At 35.5% G+C, this 22,904-nt stretch overlaps 1 protein-coding gene across 4 annotated transcripts in view; it reads left to right on the top strand.

Moving 5' to 3' along the window:
- Positions 1-22,649, top strand: part of MMUT (methylmalonyl-CoA mutase) — a 39,742-nt gene extending 17,093 nt beyond the window's left edge. For 2 of the 4 annotated variants that reach the window (XM_045867002.3, XM_045867001.3), the window contains exons 7-13: positions 324-435; positions 1,719-1,834; positions 4,150-4,265; positions 6,536-6,667; positions 8,059-8,206; positions 12,163-12,330; positions 14,648-14,915. In XM_045867002.3, the coding sequence (XP_045722958.1) occupies positions 324-435; positions 1,719-1,834; positions 4,150-4,265; positions 6,536-6,667; positions 8,059-8,206; positions 12,163-12,330; positions 14,648-14,776 (921 nt within the window). In that variant the 3' untranslated portion in view covers positions 14,777-14,915. Of the gene's footprint in view, positions 1-323; positions 436-1,718; positions 1,835-4,149; positions 4,266-6,535; positions 6,668-8,058; positions 8,207-12,162; positions 12,331-14,647; positions 18,109-19,604 lie in introns of those variants that run through there. The other 2 variants (XM_045867003.3, XM_045867000.3) reach the window with 2 other exon arrangements.
- The last annotated feature ends 255 nt before the right edge of the window (positions 22,650-22,904 follow it).

The raw sequence follows: 22,904 nt of genomic DNA, 5'->3' as shown, positions 1-22,904 counted from the left end.
TTTTTTTCTTTCTTTTTTTTTTTTAGTTTTATTTATTCATTTAAGTAATCTCTGCACCCAACGTGGGGCTCAAACTCACCAACCCAAGATCAAGAGTTGCATGCTTCCCTTGACTGAGCCAGCCAGGCACCCCTAACTCTGTAGAATTTCTAATTAATGCTCTTGAAGTCAACTTAATTCTTTTCTTATGAAACATTAAACTTACAACTAAAATAGTTACGACTTTATTAATATTAGTAATTATGTGATGTAACTAATTTGTATAGTTTATAAAAAAATCTTTATATTCTTTTCCAGTTTTATTAATCTCTTTTTCTTATTAGCTCATTGATGAAATTGAAGAGATGGGTGGAATGGCCAAAGCTGTAGCGGAAGGAATACCTAAACTTCGAATTGAAGAATGTGCTGCCCGAAGGCAAGCAAGAATAGATTCTGGTAAGATAAAATGAAAACGTTTATATGTGAAATCCTTACTTAAAAAGAAATATTAATTTCTGTTTGAAGATAACATATGTAGTTAATAAAACAAAAATAATGGAAAAATGAAACTTGGATAAAATGTTTCTCATCTCTATCTACTTATCTATCTCTCTCTCTATCTCTCTGTCTCTCTATCCATCTCCCTGTTTGCATTTTTGCATGCATGGATGCACACAGGTAAGCATATGTAGAGTATGTGTGGAGGTATGCCCATTGTATATACATGTATAGGTGGGTATCTCCAGCATTTTAATTTTTTTTTTTTTTAAGATTTTATTTATTTATTTGACAGAGAGAGACACAGCGAGAGAGAGGGAACACAAGCAGGGGGAGTGGGAGAGGCAGGCTTCACGCTGAGCAGGGAGCCCGACGCGGGGCTCGATCCCAGGACCCTGGGATCATGACCTGAGCCGAAGGCAGATGCTAACGACTGAGCCACCCAGGCGCCCCAATCTCCAGCATTTTAAAGATGATATTATTATTGGTCATTGTGCTTTGCATTAGAGTATTTATTCATTCAGTCAGTCAACACTTTTTTAGTATTTAGCATTTGAGGAACTGTACTATGTCTGGGCATACAACTGTGAATAGGTCAGATAAGCTCTCTGCACCCTTAGAGCTTATATTTTAGTAAGAGAGAGAGAAAATGAGCAAGTAAACAAATAAATAAACAAGATAATTATAGATTGTGATGAGTTCTATAAAGGAAATAAGGGGAAGGGGTGGATGGCAGGATGTCTTTAGATACAGTAATAATCTGATAATTTGAGGCTAAATATATTCTTACTATGTTAAGGAAATGTCTTTATAATTCTGGTTTATTACTTACAAATTTTAAAAGTACTTTTTGTTAAAAGTGAGAATTCAAAAATACATTGGAAATACTTTTGGATGTGAATCCTCTTCCTTATAAATCTTGATGTAGCAGCTGCTATTATTATTTTAATTTTGTGGTGTTAGAAGAGGGTTTATCAGAAACTCTAGGGAAGCATATAGTTTGGGAGAATAATAAAAGTCCTCCCTTACAGAGATTCTGATACATACCTGTTCTTTTCTCCTCTCATCCCCATTTTATTGGGATTTGCTTTGCTGATCTATATTGAAGTTTCATTAAGATTTAAGAATACTACTTAAAAATTTTAAGCTTATAAGGAAAGTATTTGATGATCAGAGCATTACTATTAGGTAATTATTTGTGAATAGAATCTACATATTATTTTCCTCTGGAAAATTAATAGGTTCTGAAATAATTGTTGGAGTAAATAAGTACCAATTGGATAAAGAAGAATCTGTGGAAGTTCTGGCAATTGATAATACTTCAGTGCGTAACAAACAGATTGAAAAACTCAAGAAGGTAATAATAGTTATCATTTTTTGAGTGCTTTCTGTGTTCTGGGCACTGTAAGCCCTTACATTGTCTTGCTTAATCCTTATAACAACCACATGAGGTGGGTATTATTTCCCAACATTTTAAAGTTAAGGAAACTAAAGATAAGGGAGATTAAGAAACTTGCCCGGAATAATTGAATAGCCAAGACTCAAATCTAAGTCTGTTGACACCAAACACTGATGTTTTAAATCATTACAACTGCTTCTGTGAAACTTACATATTGTTATCAAAAACCACTATAATAATAATAATACCTCCCATAATTTACAGATTAAAACAAAGGCTTAAATGATTATGTAACTCGCTCAAAATTAAAAACAAATTAAGTTCAGAGTATCTGAACCCAGGGCTTCTCACTATAATTTGTTTCCACTAGACCATGGCTTCTGATACTACTATGAAAGAATCATTTGCTTTCGGTTTTTTTTTTTTAAGTCAAATATATCTTAATGGTGCCTTAGTAAGATAGTTTATAAATGAAAGATAATTATTTTGATTGAAACTACAGTACTATCCTAACTTTATTTCCAATTTCTTGCCAAGATGAATCAATGTATTTGAGATACCAAGATAGATAAAACATATTCTTATAGTTGTAACTTACATATTTCTATTGTATGACGCTACCGTGGTCTCTTAATCTCTGGCTTTTATAATTACTGTTATTTCTAAGGCAAGAAACTTGACATTTTTCAGTGATCTTTAATGGTTTTCCTCGGTTTACTTTCCCTGTGATAATTTTAAGATCTTTTTTCCCTCCTCAGTTCAGATGTTCTTTAGGAATCTAATAGACTTTGTTCAGTTAGACTGAATGCACGACTATTCTCTTCCATTTTTTTAAAATATATATATTTTTAAAGATTTTATTTATTTGAGACAGAATGAGAGAGAGAGAGAGCACATGAGAGAGGGGAGGGTCAGAGGGAGAAGCCGGCTCCCTCCCGAGCAGGGAGCCCGATGCAGGACTCGATCCAGGGACTCCAGGATCATGACCTGAGCCAAAGGCAGTCGCTTAACCAACTGAGCCACCCAGGTGTCCCGCTCTTCCATTTTTTTAAATGGCAGACGTTTAATGACATTATTTCTTTTTTCACCCTCAATCAGGAGATAATGACTCCTCTCTCACATTTTTGTCGTTTTTTAAAAAGGTACTATTTAGGATGTAGCATTTTATTTTCAGTCATCACAAAAGTCTCAACATTTATTATATTTGGAAAACTTTTCTTCTCTCTTATACTTTAGGCTTTTATTAACTCTGCACCCTCACAGCTTGAGGGGTTCCATTTGCCATAAGTGATGTTAAACTTTATTTTAGGCAAGAGAGAAATTCACTAGTGATGATGGAATTGGATTTTTCCTTGCCCTTAGTATAGGATTTCTGGTCCACTTCTGCTTATAGGTATTATATATTAGTAGCATCTTAAGCAGTATCATATTTTAGACTTTTTTATAGGTGGTGTAAACTTGTAAAAAATTGGATTTTAGATAACTTTGTTTAGGCAGGTTGTTGGCAGAGCAGAGTAGAGCTAGGACCTGAGGGGAAAAGTTTTTGACCATGCTTTTCATTGTCTTTTTGTCTCTGTTGAAGTATTTCTCATTATCTCTTTTCTCTCTTTTTGGATTATTTTTATTTTTATTTTTTAAGCCCAACACAGGGCTTAAACTCACAACCCAGAGATTAAGACCTGAGCTGAGATCAAGAGTCCGACGCTTAACTGACTGAGCCACCCAGGCAGGCGCCCCTCTTTGGATTATTTTTAACTAAAGAAAAATCATACACATACATATTATTACCAATATATTGTTAATTAGCTAAGGAAAACAACATATAACTGAACTATTCTTGAAGTTGTAATCTATTATTATTATTTTTTCATCCTTGTCACTATTATTCTTTAGTGTGCCTTTGAAATTACGCATGTAAAACATCTACCTGGTTTTGATGTCTTGTTACATTAGTAAAGCCTAAGTAGCATGTACTACTTGGGAGAGTCACCACTATTATTTATTGTTAACCTTGCTTGTTTCTGATTTATCAGGATTATGGAATTCAGTATTATTTTAGGAAGTCCTTAAATGTTTGTTGAATGAGTGAATGAATAAATTGAATGAGTATCAGACCTAGGATACATATTATTCTCTCCTTTTTTTTTCCTTTTGTTTTTGAGTTTAGGATTATGGAACAATTTCTGTGTGATGTATATCAGTGTCTGATTTCCTGATCTCTGTTTTATTCTCTGTTCATGTAAATTGTCCCTTTTCTTGACCTTTTTCATAAGGTCAAATGCAGCAGGGATCAAGATTTGGCTGAACGGTGTCTAGCTGCACTTACTGAATGTGCTGCCAGTGGAGATGGGAATATTCTGGCTCTTGCAGTGGATGCAGCTCGTGCGAGGTGAGGGTATTTAAGTTTGGAGATTTCCAAATACCAGAAGTTGACCAGTTTAACTTTTCAACGTGTACTTAAATAAAAGGTTGATCATATAAACCATGTGAGCTGAAACAAAAATATTGGAAACTCAAATGAAGTTAGTTTTTATTTTTCTTAAATATCTGTGCACTTACAGCATTCATGGTTTTTTAAACATATAAATATTAAGAGGCTTTAATCTTCTTAAATAAAATTTAAAAATGAAACGTTAACATTTAAAATATACCAAACATGAAGTCCTCAGGATTTGAGAAAGTCCATCTTATGAGGGAAAATACCTTCAGGTCATTAGTAACTAGCTAATGTAGACCTAAACATTTCTACAAATATATGAACAAAACAGGGCAAAAGTGATTGCTTTTGTCAAATTCAGTTACTGGCAAAATAAGGTAGTGAGAACTGTTTAGGTACATGTACTCATTTCCCATCTCCAGAGAAAAGCCAGAGGTTGGTCATTTTAGCAGCTAGATAGTAATGAATTATAAGTGAACTCACGTATGTTCTTAACCAAGGGCATCATGAAACCTTTCTGAGCAGGAAACATGCTTAAGCTTTTCCCTTTCCTTCACTGGATGAAAGGTAGCATGCTGAGCACCCCAGGAACCCATGTGCCAGAGCGCAGTGCAGGACACAGTGGAGCTGGGTGGCCAGCTAGCCAAACAGTGTCTTTCCCAAAGACATTTTATTCATGTACAGTAGTTGGATATCACCAGGGTTTGAGCAGATAGAGCTTTATTCATGATACTCTAGGGTCCACTGTCCTGTAAGCATGTGGAACTATTCTATAAGCATGTGGAGCTATTAAAGGTATATTAAAAAATCAACAAACAGATCCTGTAAACCACAGAAAATTTTCTCCCAATACATGATGTCACTAAATGAATTATTTTTGCTTTTGTTATTTATTGCTTAATATAATTAACTTTTTTTAAAACATGTTGTTTTAAGTGCTTAAGGGGTAGAGTAAATAGTATGTGGGTTGGGTTTTTGTTTTTTGGTTTTTTTTTTCCAGTTTTAATTTCTTAAAAATAAGAAAACTTCTCTGCTTACAGTCCTCTAATGGTCTCCCATGCCTTCTAAATTAAAACCTAATCTTAGCATGGCCTGCAAGATTGTGTGAGATATGACTCTGCTTCCTTCAAATGCTGCGTCCCCAGTGTCCTTCCTAGTTGTAGAACAAAGAGCATGTTTTTCTACCTCTCAAACTTTTGTATTTAGTACTTTCTTTTTCAGACAGTTTTCCCCCTTACGTTCCCTTGAGTTTCTCCTTCTCATCATTTAGGTCTTAGTTCAAAAGTTATATCTTCATATCTTCAATATCTTTGAATAGCTTTCCCAGAGACCCCATTTCACCTGTTTCACTGTGTTCGTAGTGCTTATTATCATATGAAATTCTTATTAATTCATTAATTGTTGAATGAATTAGTGAACAAATGGATGGAATATGCTAAAAGACTTACTTTCTATCAAAATGTATCAGCAGGAGGGGCCCCTGGGTGGGTCGGGCAGTTAAGCGTCTAACTCTTAATTCCACTTCAGGTCATGATCTCAGGGCTGTGAGATCAGGCCCTGCTTTGGGCTCCACGCTGGATGTGGAGCCTGCTTAAGATTCTTTCTCTCTCTCAAAAAAAAAAAAGTATCAGTGGGAATCTTGCTCTCTTTGCCTATTTGTATTGTTAAGTGGTGAATTATTCAGTAACCTTCACATGCTTATCTACTTATAGTTTTTAAGTCATTCAGTTATTTTTTAGTTAACAAATGTTAAAAAGTTTACTATGTATAAAGACATCCAGAATCATTTTTCATAAGTATTCTGAGGAAAGATGCTTTCATCAATGCAGTAAAAAAAATTCTTATTTAAGGGAAATAAGTCAATCAGAGAAAGACAAATACTATAAGATTTTTTTTTTTTTTAAGATTTTATTTATTTATTTGACAGAGAGAGACACAGGGAGAGAGGGAACACAAGTGAGGGAGAGGGAGAAGCGGCTTCCCGCCAAGCAGGGAGCCTGATGTGGGGCTCAATCCCAGGACCCCAGGATCATGACCTGAGCCGAAGGCAGACACTTAACGACTGAGCCACCCAGGTGCCCCCAATACCATAAGATTTTTGATGGCATAGTTCTTATTTAGGTAATAAAGTATGTCTAATTATATTGAATATTAAAGTCAGTAAATATTTTTATCTCAAATGATGTTAATAGAACCTCTATTTTATTATTTTAATATTTTAGATGTACAGTTGGAGAAATCACAGATGCTATGAAAAAGGTGTTTGGTGAACATAAAGCTAATGATCGTATGGTGAGTGGAGCCTATCGCCAGGAATTTGGAGAAAGTAAAGAGATATCATATGCTATCAAGAGGTAATATGTGAGATTTCTTTCACCAGAATGTCTTTTCTGTTAACATAATCCCCGTGAATCAACTGCAGGCTTAATTTTCTCACATACCGTTTGGAAAATATTTGAATTGACTTTCCTGTTAGTCTGTAGTTTTACTAATATAATACTTTGCATTTTCACCATAGTTCCCTTTAGGAGTTTCTCATTTAAAACAAATGTTTTTTTGGGCGCCTGGGTGGCTCAGTTGGTTAAGCGACTGCCTTCGGCTCAGGTCATGGTCCCGGCGTCCTGGGATCGAGTCCCACATCGGGCTCCCGGCTCGGCGGGGAGCCTGCTTCTCCCTCTGACCCTCTCCCCTCTCATGCTGTTTCTCTCTCTCTCAAATAAATAAATAAATAAAATCTTAAAAAAAAATAAAAAAAAATAAAAAAAAAATGTTTTTTTAACTAACATTGATATTGCTTCATATCCCATAGGTAGTTATATTTCAGTCTCCTTACTACAGTATACTTTCATATTTTCCTAAGTTTATTCAAATTGTTTAATTGCTCAAATAATTATAAAATAATTTCCTGTTTGAAAATAAGTATTTGGTTGCCATCTATGCATAAATTAAAATCAGGCTCTCCGAACTGACAATAAATAGCACTGTCAAACATGATTAGGAAATATAAATTAATATAAATTGATCATACTTCCCAGGTGTAAATGTAGCTTCCTGATGATTTTTTTTCTCAACCTTTGTAATAAATTTCCCTCTTTTTGTGTCACTAGTTATATATGAGATAAATATCAAAACATCCAAGTTGAAAGTCATCAGAATGGAACTTTTTTTTTCTTTTAACAAAAACAAGTGTAGTACTTTTTGATGTGGGGTGTAAATTTATTGATTTAAGCTGGCAGATATTTTGAGTATATGTCATTAGAAGACACCACATCGCAGTCAGCTTGGAGGAGTTCACATTTGTGATGAGTAGGTGAGATACAGACAGTTCAAAGCAACTAGTGAGTCACATTTGTATAAATAACTCTGAAAGCACCTTTTAATTTATATTTAAATATTTGTGCATATTATACTCTGGAGACTGGCTTACAAAGGTGAAAAGTTGTCATTTCCTCATCTTGCTTCACTGTGGTATTCTCAAGTGTTATGGGCTTATTGGCTGTGCCATCTTTCAGACTTTCCTCTAAGGGGAAGGTGGTAAGCATATCCAGGCTTTAATGGAATTCTCAGTTTAAATTAGAGATATTCACAAAATGTGAGTAAACAGATGTAAAGAGGTGTTTTTAAATAAACTTGAAAGATTTGCTGCGAATAAATTAGTTTTTATGTCTTACCTTTGGACAATTAATATAGAAATTGTATTTTATTATTACTTTTTAACAACTGCTGTGTTTTGAAATGTTCTTAGGGTTAATAAATTCATGGAACGTGAAGGTCGCAGACCTCGTCTTCTTGTGGCAAAAATGGGACAAGATGGACATGACAGAGGAGCAAAAGTTATCGCTACAGGATTTGCTGACCTTGGTTTTGATGTGGACATAGGTCCTCTTTTTCAGGTACTGAAAATTTTGGGGGGAATTTCAAAAGAATGTCATAAATTACTTATATTTTGAACGAATAATGATAAGATGATAAACCATGATGATGTCTTTCAAGTTGTAAAAGAAGAAAATGAATTCAACAAATTCCCCAATTTATTTTTGAATGCATATAAATCCAGTTAATTATGACAGAAATAGGAAAGTAGTGTAATTTATGTTAATGTGCTTGTTTCTCAGATTTTGTAAAAATCAGTAACTAAAATTGTTATTAGGCATCTGAAACTGAAGGTTACTTTCAATGATCTTTTTATATCATTTATTGAGATTTGATTAATAATTTGTTGGAAAGATAACCCACGTTGGATTGGTGGAAAGTGTTTTGAAGGGGAAATCAGGCATCAGAGTGAGAGAATATCATAATTAGATATCCTCTTCTTGTTATTCTCTAGTAGTATTTTATTTAATCACAGAATATTTGATCCAGCAGGCTAATAATTTGTTGGAAGTAAATGAAAGTGAAATTCTCTGTAGAGTGATACAACAGTCATTCTCTACAAAATATATTTGGTTGAGTACATTGTAATAACTTTCATATTACAAGCTTTATCCACTATATACTTATTGATCATCTACCAAATGCTAGGTTCTGAGTTGAGTAAGATACGATTTTGTCTTCAGGGAGATTACAGACTCCTAAACAGAAAGAGATTTACTTACCAGTAATCACAGCAGAGTAATAGTTAATGTAATTAAAGTTTGAACAAGGAACTTGTCCAAGTATTCTAGGAACTTACGGTTGAACTGTGCCTTTTGGAAGCCTAGAGAGCAAGCAGGGAAGGGCATGCTAAGAAGAGCTGGCTTGAGCAGAGGTGCAGATGTACAGCGTCATGAAGGCATGATGCCTTCCGGTGACTAAGAAGTTCAGTATGATTAGAATACAGAGCTTGGGACGGTATGTAGATTGTGATGAATAGCCTTATATGTGCCATTCTAAGACGTATGAACATTATCCCAAAGGTGTTTAGGCAGAGTGACTATCAAATATATACTTTAGAAAGCTCACTTTCCAGGAAAATCACTTTCTGAAGTGGATTGAGAGGAGCTGGGACTGGATGCAGGGAATCCAGTTAAGATGTTCAGTAATCTGAGTGAGAAACAAGGCAGGCCTTACCCACGGCAGTGTCAGGGTCTTAGCAGAAGTCGGCTAAGATTGAGAAGAAAATTTAAAGAAGGGACTATTTATGATAAGGAGGCAGGCTTAAGAGAACCAGCTTATGGAACATTCAGATGAAGATGACCATGTAAGTTGGATATGCATGTCTGGAGCATAGAAGAGAGGCCTCCATTACTTAAAACTGTGAAAACTGATTTAACTTCCCATCAAGAATGTATATCGCAAGATGAGAACTTGAACATTAAAAGAAAAAGAAGGAGGCAGCAAAGGAGGGAATGGGGTGAGAAGTGAGATAAAAACTGAGGAAGAAGGAGAGTTTCAGGGAAAAGGAAGTACTGTTATTCCACACTGTGGATGGGTCAACTAAGATGAAGACTTAAGAGTATTTGTTGCATTTTTACCAGCACAGAAGTAAACCTTCCTGAAGAGGCCCATCCCCTGTGGAATCTGTAAGACTTTTCCCTTTTTGAATTTTTTTTTAATTAATTAATTTTTTTATTATGTTCATTTAGCCAACATATAGTACATCATTAGTTTTTGATGTAGTGTTCAACAGTGAATTTTTAAATATTACTGTAGAGAATCTAGAAGAAGTTTTTATTATGAAGAGTTAGCCTGAACTTGTGGAGATAACATCTTTGAACTGTGTTGGTAGGCAAATTCATAAATACATTTAAGCTAGGTTTTGTTAAGAAGCTCAGATATAGGGGCGCCTGGGTGGCTCAGTCGTTAAGCGTCTGCCTTCGGCTCGGGTCATGATCCCAGGATCCTGGGATCGAGCCCCGCATCGGGCTCCCTGCTCAGTGGGAGGCCTGCTTCTCCCTCTCCCACTCCCCCTGCTTGTGTTCCCTCCCTTGCTGTGTCTCTCTGTGTCAAATAAATAAAATCTTTAAAAAAAAAAAAAAATCTCAGATATATTTTAGATTAAATAAAGATATATATTTAGATTGCTTTCATTCTTCCATTGAGTTGAATACTTTCCCATTCTAGTTTTTTACTTACATTCTACTACCCTTTTACTTTACTTTTTGTTTGTTTTAGAGAGGGGGGGAAAGAGAGAGAGGAGGGAGGGACAGAGAGAGAGGGAGACAAGCAGATTTCCCGCTCAGCGGGGAGCCCCATGTGGGGCTTGATCCCCAGGACCCTGATATCATGACCTGAGCTGAAATCAAGAGTCCAGTGCTTAACCGACTGAGCCACCCAGGTGCCCCTTTGTCTGTTTTAAATAATGACCAAATATAATACATTCCTGATATTTAGTAATTAGCTTTTGGGAAATATTTCTTATAAAATAAAAGTAATTAAAAACAATGGTTGTCATCCATTGGCACTTACAAGAATTTTTCAAAGAGCTGCAAGTTCATTTCCCCATTACATGCTATCTATAAAAATATAATTTGCCATTTAGTACCACCAACTTTGTTAACATAATACTTTGTCATTAAAAAAAAGAAAAGAAACACTTATCTATGGATGAAGGTACTTTCCTGCAGTTCTGTGTCTGACTTAAGTAAAATTAGATTTGAAGTTTTAAAATGTTCAATATTTGGTAACATAAAATACAGTTTAATGTATATAAGCATAAAGCACAGAACTGACTTGTTTAAATGGAATTTTAATCTAATAAATTTGGTAACATGGATGGTATGAATGATCAATCATGCATAAGTCAATTAAATTTCTTAATGCATTAGTACCAAGAATATGCACATTTTCTTAAAGGTTTTAATTTCATAGGTTATATTTTTCACAGACTGAAGGTTTTACCAATATGCTGTTTGATTTACTTAGAGATCTTGAATGTGGCTTCATTACTGAGAGCATAGGATCTTTTGTTTTCACACTGAAATTATGAGCCTTAAAATATTGCAAATTAAGGAAATCTTCAGATTTTAATAATTTTTTTGAGCTTATAATTGTTCAGTGGTTTCTGAGATAACTTTATCCTCCCCAAATTTCTCAATTTACATTATATTTACAATGGGAAACTTGTAGGTATCTTTTATATGAAGTTATTTAAATACATGCAAATTATCAAAGCAAATGTCACAGTCACTGCAGAGAATGAATATGATCCTGGGTAACTCAGTTCATAACTGAATACTTGAAAATATCCTTTATGATTCTGTATAGCATACTGGTTAAATCCAGTTAATAATGAAGAACAGCCTTCTTGACACCATTCCTTCTCTTGTTTATGTATTTGCCAGGGTGCTGTAGCCTCTTAACTAGTTTCTAGAGTTCTCATGTTATTTTGATTCATGTGTTGTTGTCAGTTCAGTGTCTTCATGGGAGACCGAGGTCCTCAGCTTCCTAGTGTGCCATCTTGCTAATGTCGCTCTTTCCCATTCTGTTTTAAAACCTAAGATTCACTTTTCACATTGAATTTTATTTTGTCTTTTACTTCTTCATAGATACTATAACATGTTGTCTTATACTTCTCAACCACTCAGTAAATGTTGATAAGACAACAGATGTATTTTTCAAAAATTGTAATGTGAGGAGATAATATATTTTGCCTGTATTCCTTATCCTAAAAGTTTTTTTGGGGAACTATATTTTGGTGTAACTTAAATCTAATTGATAAATTCTAGGGCTAGAAGCAAATGAAGCACTGGTGTTTATTTTATCAATTGGATGAGTTGGTATTTATGATTTAAGAATGATGAAATACGAAGTTATATTCACTTCAAGATTTTTAATGAGGAAAACCTTGGAATGTCAATCAAGTAAATAAGAGTTTTAAAATACTCTTTGGAATAAATGATGATTTGTTTCTTACTTTCTGATTGCTTAGACTCCCCGTGAAGTGGCCCAGCAGGCCGTGGATGCAGATGTGCATGCTGTGGGTGTGAGCACACTTGCTGCTGGTCATAAAACCCTGGTTCCTGAGCTCATCAAAGAGCTCAACTCCCTGGGACGGCCAGATATTCTTGTCATGTGTGGAGGGGTGATACCACCACAGGTATTGTTCATCTCCTGTATTTTTCTAGTACTATGTTGGGAATCCTGAGTAATATTAGTTTATATGTAGTCCCCCTTTACTGTATACGTTTACTAAAGATAAATTTGCTGTAGATATTGATCTAAATTATTTCCTAGCGATTTTACTAAGTAAATTTTACTAAAAAAGTGGGCAATATTCTTTCCTATTCAAGCTATATTGTCATTCATTATGTGTAATTTAACAATTTACAAAGCTTCTATGAGGGAATTACTTCTTTGCAAACTAGTAACCTAGATAGAGATCTACTTTCTTCATATTCAGTAAAGAATGATGGAAAAGGAACAGGATAAAAGTAATAAATAGAGAAGAATGGTAAACACAGTGCATATATCAACCCCTAGCCACAGTGAGCACTCTTTGTCATGGTAAATGAAGTGAGTCCTTTGGTTAACCAGTCAGCACTTGCTTCTGTTGTTTAAAAGTGCTACCTTATTCAGTCCTTCCGTGTTTCCATCCATGACTGTTGTCCTAACTCAGAACTGTATCAGTTACATGGTTTTGTAAAACCTCATTAAAGCTGATTTGATTGGGGTATAGTTTTCTTAGAGCCCAAAATATCCTAATTCAGAAATAAATGGAATCAGCCTGTCCTGAAAATTCAATAGTTTGAATTTCACCTGATTGGGGAAGAGGTGGATTCTTGAACAAAAATGTGGATCATCTTAGAAAAGGAGAAATGAATGCTAGGTAACAATCAATGATGTCAGTTAATTTATTAATGGGGTGGGGGGATACCTTCCACATATTACCTATCAGTTAAAATAATTAGTTAAGATATAAATTTGGTCTACTTCCAATCCAGTTTTTAATTATATCAAGTTTTCTTTTTATATTGAGAATGGAAAAAATAGAAGAAGTGTATATGATATTGCTCAAAGAAAATAATCGATAGATGCTACAGTGACCCCTCCACTAGAGCAGGAATCAGTGAGGTGTGATCTTATGTTTCGGCCTATAATTTTTTTCCTCCATACCGCTCAGAAATTAAAATAGTGACTTATATACTACTTATGAAATCAGAAAATATATGTATGAAATGGTGAGTTTGATAGTAATATGGGGCTAGCAGGCAAACTATGTATTATTTATTCTTTCTAACAACACAGTACTTAAGGTGATATAGTCAACACAAAACTGCTTTTGTTAATGTACATGCCTATTTTCACAAATATAGTTTACTATATGGGACTATAAAGGGCGTTTATTGTCTATCTATGGAAACTTTTATCTGTATTGCAGTTTTAGAGTCTATAATATCTAAGCTCTTAGATGTGATGTTAAAATTTAAGAACCAAAATAATTAGGGTGCACAAAATATTGGAATTGAATATGAGTTGACAAAAAATACAGGTCTGTTACCTAAGTGAGCTGACATCTTCAAGAAATATATTTCACAGAAGTTGTATTAACCCTCTGGATATTTGAATTACTCAGAACATCTGTAGATGTTTTCCATACTTTTTTCCCTGTGAGTTTAAAGACTAAAGGTTATTTTTTGTAATGGCACACATGTGTGTTAATATGAGTATCCTTCATAATATAACTGTAGCAGTCAACATCAATGTGTACACATAGCATAATGTATAAACTTGAATCACTGTGTTGTACAACTGAAACCCTGTAGCACTGTGTGTCAACTATATTCGAATAAAAAAAAAGTAACAAAACAAAACACCCCCCAAAAGTATCACCATTCAGGGGCGCCTGTCGTTAAGTGTCTGCCTTTGGCTCAGGTCATGATCCCAGGGTCCTGGGATCGAGTCCCGCATCGGGCTGCCTGCTCCGTGGGAAGCCTGCTTCTCCCTCTCCCACTGTGTCTCTCTCTGTCAAATAAATAAATAAAATCTTTTAAAAAAAAAGAAAAGAAAAAGTATCACCATTTACTAACTGCAGACAAAATATCTTAGAGGAAGTAAATAGCTTCGTAAACTCAAACCTATAATGTGATACTACATTTAACACAAATAATGACAAGTAGTGATAATTTAGGTGAGAGAAAATTATATCGTTTTGGGCTTGGAAGTTCTTGATCAGTAGGTCATACTGCTTCTTACCACATATCACACACTGGGGTATTTGGAAAATGGGTGCTAGTGGTTATTATTGGCAATCCCGGGAAGGATTCTTTTCAGCTCCAAATGCGAATGGTATACCAGTTGAGAAAGCTGGGGGCATCAGTGACAAAGAATAAAGGACAGTGTTTGTTGTCCTAGTTTCATTTCCTTGAAATTAGAAATATTGCCTCTTCTATTAATTAAACAAATTCTTTCAACAGGATTATGAATTTCTTTTTGAAGTTGGAGTTTCCAATGTATTTGGTCCTGGGACTCGAATTCCAAAGGCTGCCGTTCAAGTGCTTGATGATATTGAGAAGTGTTTGGAAAAGAAGCAGCAATCTATGTAACATCCTGTTTTTGTGTTAGCTTTTTTCTAAAATAGTCTTTCAGTGACAATCAGAGAGTAAAACCATGTCTTCAATTTAATTCAACACTTGATATGTGCTTTCTTGAAAGCTTTACATTAAAATACCTGACTTATAAGAATTTTGTGATGCTCTAATTGTATATGTACAGTCTTACTTTAAAAATTTAAAAAACGTATATACCCTTAAAAACTTTACATGTTTAATACTTCATCAGAAACTCTAGACAAAGGTATTATTTTATTTTATTTTTTTATTTTTTTAAAGATTTTATTTATTTGAGAGAGAGAGAGCTCATGAGAGGGGGGAGGGTCAGAGGGAGAAGCAGACTCCCTGTTGAGCAGGAAGCCCGATGTGGGACTCCAGGATCATGACCTGAGCCGAAGGCAGTCGCCTAACCAACTGAGCCACCCAGGCGCCCGACAAAGGTATTATTTTAAAAAGTCATATTTATTTGAAGTATTTCTTATAAAACTATTTCTATTTTAAAAATTAAACTTTACCTAAAAAAAATCTGGCTAGTCCCAATTCTTCAGTTTAGCATTATATTGACTTGAGCACCAGAAAACAAAATCATATATGAACAAATAATTACACCTATCTTGGAAAAAGTATGAAGAGTATAGAGAAATATATTATGGTTGTGATCTTCAACCAAATTCTACTGGAATCACTTCAATAAGAATATTTAATCAGACCTAAACATTGGAATAAGGAAGAAATGGCAGAATATTTCTTCAAATCTGACTTTACTTTCTTCCTGGGCATGAGCATGTGACCTCCTTATGGCTGGGCTTGGCTCAAGATCCAGGAGAGTGGGTGTTTATGAATATTCCCTAAAATGAAAGTATTAGGTTGTTAATATGGCTTTCTCCAGAATGATGATGTAAGTTAGGAGTGTAGAAGGGCTATGATACCTGGAAAAGTTAGTGGTATAACTCAGTCCAAGTCTGAATACAGGCCTGAGAAGCAAGAGAGCCCATAGTGTAAATCATAGCCTAAGGGCCGGAAAAGGTGATATGACATGCCCCAGATCAATTAGTGAGGCAGAAGATAAAAGGGGTGGATTCCTCTTTCCTCTGCCTTTTGTTCCATTCAAACTCTCAACAGGTAGGATGATGCTCACAGACACTGGAGTGGGCAATCTATTTTACTAAATCCACTGATTCAAATGCTAATCTCATCCAGAAGCACCCTAACAGACACACCCGGAAATAATACACAATCAGGGCACCCCGTAGCCAGTCAAGTTGATTACCTATCATAGGTACCTATGACTTAAAATTATCACAGAGCCCTTGTACATTGCTGGTGGAAATGTACAGGGCTGTTGCTTCAGGGGAAAATGATAGGATTCCTCAAAAAAATTGAACAGTTACCAAATGGCCCAGTAATTCTCCTAGGTTTATATCCAAAAGAACTAAAGTGGGGTCTCACATAGATATTTGTGCACCCATGTTCATAGCAGCTTTATTCACAATAGCCAAGAGAGAAGTAACCCAAGTGTCCTTTGAAAGATGAATGGATAAATAAAATGTGGTATATACTTAGAATACTATTCAGCCTTAAAAAAGAAGGAAATTCTGACACATGCAGCAACATAGGTAAAACTTGAAGACAATATGCTAAGTGAAATCAGCCAGGCACAAAAGGACAAATATGATTTCATTTATATGAGATTCCTAGAATAGTAAAATTCATAGAGACAGAAAGTAGAATAGTGGTTGCCTTGGCCTAGGGAAAGGGAATGGGACATTAAGGAATTGAGTGGTTATAGCATTTGAGTTGGAGAAGATGAAAAGTTCCAGAGATGGATGGTGGTGATGGTTGTTCAGCAGTATGAATGAACTTAGAGCTGCAGAACTGCACACTTAAAAATGGTAAATAAGGTAAATTTTATGTTACAGGTATTTTACCACAATAAAAGTATTTAGGACAGTCTTGACAGGTAGTATTTATTTTATAAATGCTATTAATATTGTTACTGTATTATTACAATTGTTGAAAAAGAATGAATGGGAAGGCAGAAAACTGGGAAGGTGGGCAGGAGCCAGGTTATGTACAGAGGCAAGTTAAGGGATTTGTACTTCATCCTGAAGATAAGGACAGAATCATAAAAGGGTTTTCACTATGGAAATAATCTGATAAGATTTATATTTAGCACAACAGCTGTGTGGAACATGCCTTTTAATGGGGCAAGACTGGCAATGAGAGGACTGTTAGAATAATGTATTAGAGAAATTCTCTTATCTAAACTTTCCTGTCCTGGTGCTACTCAGAGATGACAAACATGGAGAGGATCAGATCTTATTTTGGGAGACTGAATTGACAGAATCTGTCTTGTATCTTTAAAAAAAAAAAAAAGGCTCTTGATCCTTGGGTATTCACTGTGTAGAATCTCCTATATCCCCTCACCTATTTTGGCTGTTCTTTTGTGGGCCGTTTTTGATGGGCAGTGATTTTGAGACTGGATATACTGGCATAATGTCAAAATCGGGGAAGGGTAAAATTATGGGATTTGTTTTCCAGTGATCCTTCTGTCAATACTAGAGTTTTTCTGGCTTTGGAAGCATATTAGGATGATGTGTTTAGGGTACCATGAAGACATCAAAATCCTTTCCCTGCAACTTAATGGAAATATCAGTGTTATATAAATATTATCATAGTATAGGAAGTAGAGGAGAGCTTTGAAGAGGCTTCCTTTCCAAACAAAACCTGCTCGAAAGTAGAAAAATTAAAGCAACAAAACCAAAGAAACAGGATGATTTATTCCTCTGATTTCCATTTCAGGGAGGGGGGATTCATACAACGGAGGGGAGAGCTGAGGGGGTTGTTAAATAGCTCTAGGTCTATCTACCCACAGAAAAGGTTATGCCATGGGTCCCTGCCGCCCTCCACTAGCATCTTTAAATTCCTATCCACTTCATACTACTCAAAATTTTTCCTTTACAAAAAAAAAAAAAAGTATCTAATAAAACCATTTATGTTAAGAGACTGCTAATGTAGAAGATGTTTATTTTACCAGGTATATTTTTATTTTAAATGCGGGAAAAAACTTATCAAAGTGATGAATATGTAAATATGCTTATTGCTATCTGGTAGACACCGTAAAAATGATGTTGATGATGGTAACAATTAATGTTATTTCTACCAATAGGCAAATCCCGACTCCATTTCTGAAGAATTATGACCCATCCTTTAGGTCATTAGGCAAAAATTTGTGCCTAACATTATGAAAAATTCAGCATTCAAAAATATTTTCAAAGAAAAATCATTTTGGTTTTCCTGAATAAACATAATGCTATTGTTTTGTTTCTCTGATCTTCCTTTTATTTTTTTTCTGCTGTACCTGTAGGTGTCTCCCTAAGTTCAGGATTATTCTATTTCCTTAAAAAATATTTGAAATGATGCGCATCTTAGAGACCCATGGGCTCTGTAAACACTGTCAGGAAAAGCACAACTCTTTAATAATCTGCTTAGATGCACCTAATGTCATCCTTTGTGATTGTGATTTGTGGTCAATACAACTACATGTTGATAATTGTTCATGAACTGTGCTGCATTTGTGCTAAAATGATCTGTTCTTTAGCAGTGAAGCTAGAATATGACCTTGGATATGAGATTCTTACTGAATTCTATTTAGTAAATTCATCTCTAATTCACATTAACTCATTTTAAGTTACTAATTCTTCATGGCCTATTTCCACCCTCTGCATTCAAACCTCTTGTTTTACTGACCTCCTCTTACCACTTAACATGAGATCAGGGCGTGATATTAAGAGTATTTACACACAACACAAAACACATATTTCCCTGAAGCCCCTTAAAAAAGAGCAAGGCAGAATTTAATAACTTCTTTCAGGATTATTCTTTTAATACCCTTTTGGTTCTGAGATCATGGGCAAAATATAATTAAGATAAATGTCATGAATTTATATAATATGTACTTTGGTTGGTTACCATTTGTTAAATTCTAACATGCTATTACTTTTGGAAAATTAAAACATGAGATTTCATTGTGTTTTAGCTGTGCTGCATATGGCCAGTTAGCATTACATATGTCTATAGCAAAACGACATTTTTGCTGTTTAATTCTTTTTGTGAATGAATAGCTTAGCCTACAGCTTGCTTGGGATGGGGGTTGGGGGAGGGGGTAGAAAAATAGAGTAACGGTGATGACATTCTTAGGTTTTCTGGACTGTTTTCACTTGACTGCAAACAGTCTGTCCTATTGTCTCCTTTAGTTTTGTCATTTTGTTAGACCATATGGTCATCAGAACAATTTAGTGACAATTTTCTGTCAGAATAAATGGTTATTTAGACAATAAGTTTAAAAGGACACTAAGCAGATGACCCTCCTTGCCTCGAACATGTTCTTCGGTTTAAGGCATCCAAGACCCCTAAACATACTTTTTAAAATTACAAATTCATCTGGTAAAAGCCTAATATTAAACTAAACGTTTACATTTTATTCTAAAACATTGAGAGGCCATTGCTAATTGTGCACAGCTTATGCACTGCCTAACTCCAGGGGGAGCCATTTACTTTGTAGTCTCCCGCGGTCCTAGTCTTGGAAGGATTCTGCTGCAATTTGCCGTCTTAAAAGAGGGATGATGATAGAGCCCACGTCAAATGTTTGTTTTAAGGATTAAATGCGATAATGCACGGAACCTGCTTTGAACTATGCGGCAGACAAAGACCAATAAATGTTTTCTATAGTAATTATTATTTTTACACTTTATGCTAGCGTCACTTCTAGCCCTTGGAAATAAAAATAATATATGCATTTGACATGCTTCTTATTCTCAAGGGGCTGGTAGCCAGTTTGCAGCAGATGAGCTCCTAAGGAGATTGTGACTGTGTGTTGTAAAGGAGGTCTCCAGGTAGTGCTGTGAGAACACTAAAGAAGTTGCCAATTTTCTCCTGTGGGGGAAATGAAAGCTTCGAAGAGGAGACTACACCTGGAGCCTAAAACAATGAGAGAGGTTAAGTGGGCAGAAGTGTGAGTATGTAAAACAGGTAGGTGGACACAGAGCTTATTCAGGGAAATGGGACAGTCAATGTGGTTGAAGCATGCAATTCATGATAAGGTTGAAAAAGGATAGGGATCTTATCATTTATTAACATCTTACTGTGAAATCTTTTTAAAAAATTGATTTCCTCCAGGTAGCTCATTGATTTCAGTAGAAGATAAATTTGTGTATTATTGAAGCAGCCACACAATTTTATATATTTTTTTCTTTTTATCTGAGCTATATGAATTTTTTTCTCTCACATCCTTTTTTATAACTAAGGCCTTTGTGATAGAAAATAGCTTTTCAAATGCCAATGAGATAGGAGGCGAGGAGACATTTTGCATCTCCCTTTTTGCCTAGGATTGGCCAAAGCGGCTGGTGATTAGGGAGATACCTCTTGTTTTGGAATCCTTATTGATTTCTCACTAAAAATGCAGTTTAGCTCACAATAGACCTCTTAGTTTCAATCCTTTTTGTAAACCTTCCACTCAAACCCAGGGTCGTTATAGTAAATATGTGTCACAAAGGAATCTGGCATCACTGGCAAATCATTCCATAGCTTGGGGGAGAAAGTAAAACTTTCAGATATGTGCTGTTATATATAAGTATGTTGGCAGCATCATTTAAATAAAATGGTTCAGAGGCCAAAAAAGGAAGACAAGCTGTGCTCCCTGCCTTTTTTAGGTGAGAGAAGTTAATCACTTCTTATTTGGCTTGCCCAAACAGAAAGACAGTTCCCCCGCCCCCAAACTCAGGCTTTTTGACTAGAATATTTATTTTGGTTACGAGGCAAAGAATAGAAAAGATTTCTTTCTTTTTTTTTTTTTTTTTTTTGTCTCAGGATTCCAAGTATCCTTTTTGCCCTCCAAAATGCTTATTATAGAAGACATTTGAGATAATTCTAGACTTACATTTGCTAAGAACTCAGCTAAGGGTTCTTTAAAAAGTGTTCTTTAGCGAATTTGTGAGTATGAATCACTCTTCACTTGAGTAAAAATTTTTCAGTAAGATATTTTTCCTGAGGATGTGGCTAATTTGGATTACCATGATTTACTTGATAAAAGATGTCATTTTACACATTCAAAATTTCTGTGTTCAAAGTTGCTATCCATTTGGACGATAAATTTGTAGTGCAAGAGAAGAAATAACTACTATGAATCCAAAGATGTTGCCCCAAAATACACTTTCCTGCGTGCTTGTACTAGAAATTCCTTTAACAGTAGACTGCATCTTTAATTCCAGTTAGGACTGAGAGTAAACTGCAAATAATTCTGGAAAAGTTATTGACAATCCATATCAGATCTTTTTACACACATGCATTTTGATCTGGAAGAGAATATAAAGGAGCTAAAGGAGTAAAAAGGGTATTTGTGTGAGTAATAGAAGGGGGGAGGGGCAGAGAAAAGGGGCAGATTGAGGTATATTCTTGCAGTGGATTTTCTGCACAACGGGAAATTTGCAGCCCAGGTATATTTTTAGTCACCTGTGCACAGCTTATGCTCTCATCTACCCTACCACCCACCCTTATTTCCAATGAAAGTATGGCTTTATGGAGACTAAGTTTAGTTGAAGAACCAGGAGAGTCCAACACGTGTATGATAGAACAGTTTCTGAAGAGAATGTTAACAGGAACTCTGCACTCCATAGGGAACCAAGAGTGGAAAGAAAATAGTGTGCTAAGGAATGCTGCATGTACCCTTTCTCTATATGGATACATTTCCTCTGTCAAGTTCTTTTTTTTATTATTATTATGTTATGTTAATCACCATACCTTACATCATTTGTTTTTGATATAGTGTTCCGTGATTCATTGTTTGTGTATAATACCCAGTGCTCCATTCAATATGTGCCCTCTTCAATACCCATCACCAGGCTAATCCATCCTCCCACCCCCCTCCCCTCTAGAACCCTCAGTTTGTTCCTCAGAGTCCATAGTCTCTCATGGTTCGTCTCCCCCTCCGATTTCCCCCCCCTTCATTTTTCCCTCCCTACTATCTTTTTTTCTTTTTTTAAAGATTTTATTTATTTGACAGAGAGAGAAACAGCTGCATGTACCCTTTCTCTATATGGATACATTTCCACTGTCAAGTTCTTTTTTTTTTTTTTAAGATTTTATTTATTTGACAGAGAGAGACACAGCAAGAGAGGGAACACAAGCAGGGGGAGTGGGAGAGGGAGAAGCAGACTCCCAGCTGAGCAGGGAGCCAGATGTGGGGCTCGATCCCAGGACCCTGGGATCATGACCTGAGCCGAAGGCAGACGCTTAATGACTGAGCCACCCAGGCGCCCCTCCTCTGTCAAGTTCTTTATTTCATTAAATAATTTGAGCATTTTTAACAGGTGCATATGCGTATATTTGTGTGTGCGTGCGCATGTGTGCATGCACAGGGCTAAAAGAAAACATTTTCACTTCTTGTGTCTGCTGAAGGTCCACTAGATGGTGGTGAAGAAGTGCAGGTGTTGTGGAACTAACCTAATTGTGGGTATTGATGGGTATAATGCTTCCTAAGATTCTGATTCCAATATGAATATATTTTCCTTTTTTGCTTTCTGTCCCATCGATCAAGCTTCCTCTGTAGGCTTTTATGGTTGTGTTTGCAGGATGTAGTAGCTCAGCTCAATCTCAGTGAATTGTATGGAGGTATGGAAAAAGCATGGACTTGGGCATTAGACTGACCTAGGTTCTAGTTCAGCCTCTTCCACTTGTTGGATTCTGGGCAAGTTATCTACTTGTCCTAATGAGCCTCAGTTTTCTTAGTACTTTAATACTCTTCTTGAGTGTTTTTTTATATGAATGTGTGTCTCAGACAGAGTAAACACTGAAGAATGTTAGTTTTATTTCCCTTAGAAAGAAAACAAATGTATGGTTTATCCAATAAGACAATGGACAAATTTTTCACTCAGTTAAGACTGGAATGAAAAAAAATCAGATTTTTTATTTTACCTTAACTACTACAGATATCGGAGGACACTAGTACATAAGGTATGATATTTAGTTTGTTTCCAAGGTGTGGATTTGTGATGTATAGAAATCTACAGCAGCACATCCAAAGTAAGTTCTGTAAATGGATTTGATTTGAGTCACCTTGTCAGTT

Source organism: Mirounga angustirostris, unplaced genomic scaffold (genome assembly GCF_029215605.1).
Source record: "Mirounga angustirostris isolate CCGP_5_RB_7025 unplaced genomic scaffold, mMirAng1.0.hap1 SCAF_8, whole genome shotgun sequence".
Classification (NCBI taxonomy): Eukaryota; Metazoa; Chordata; class Mammalia; order Carnivora; family Phocidae; genus Mirounga; species Mirounga angustirostris.
This window is presented reverse-complemented; position numbering and strand designations above follow the sequence as displayed.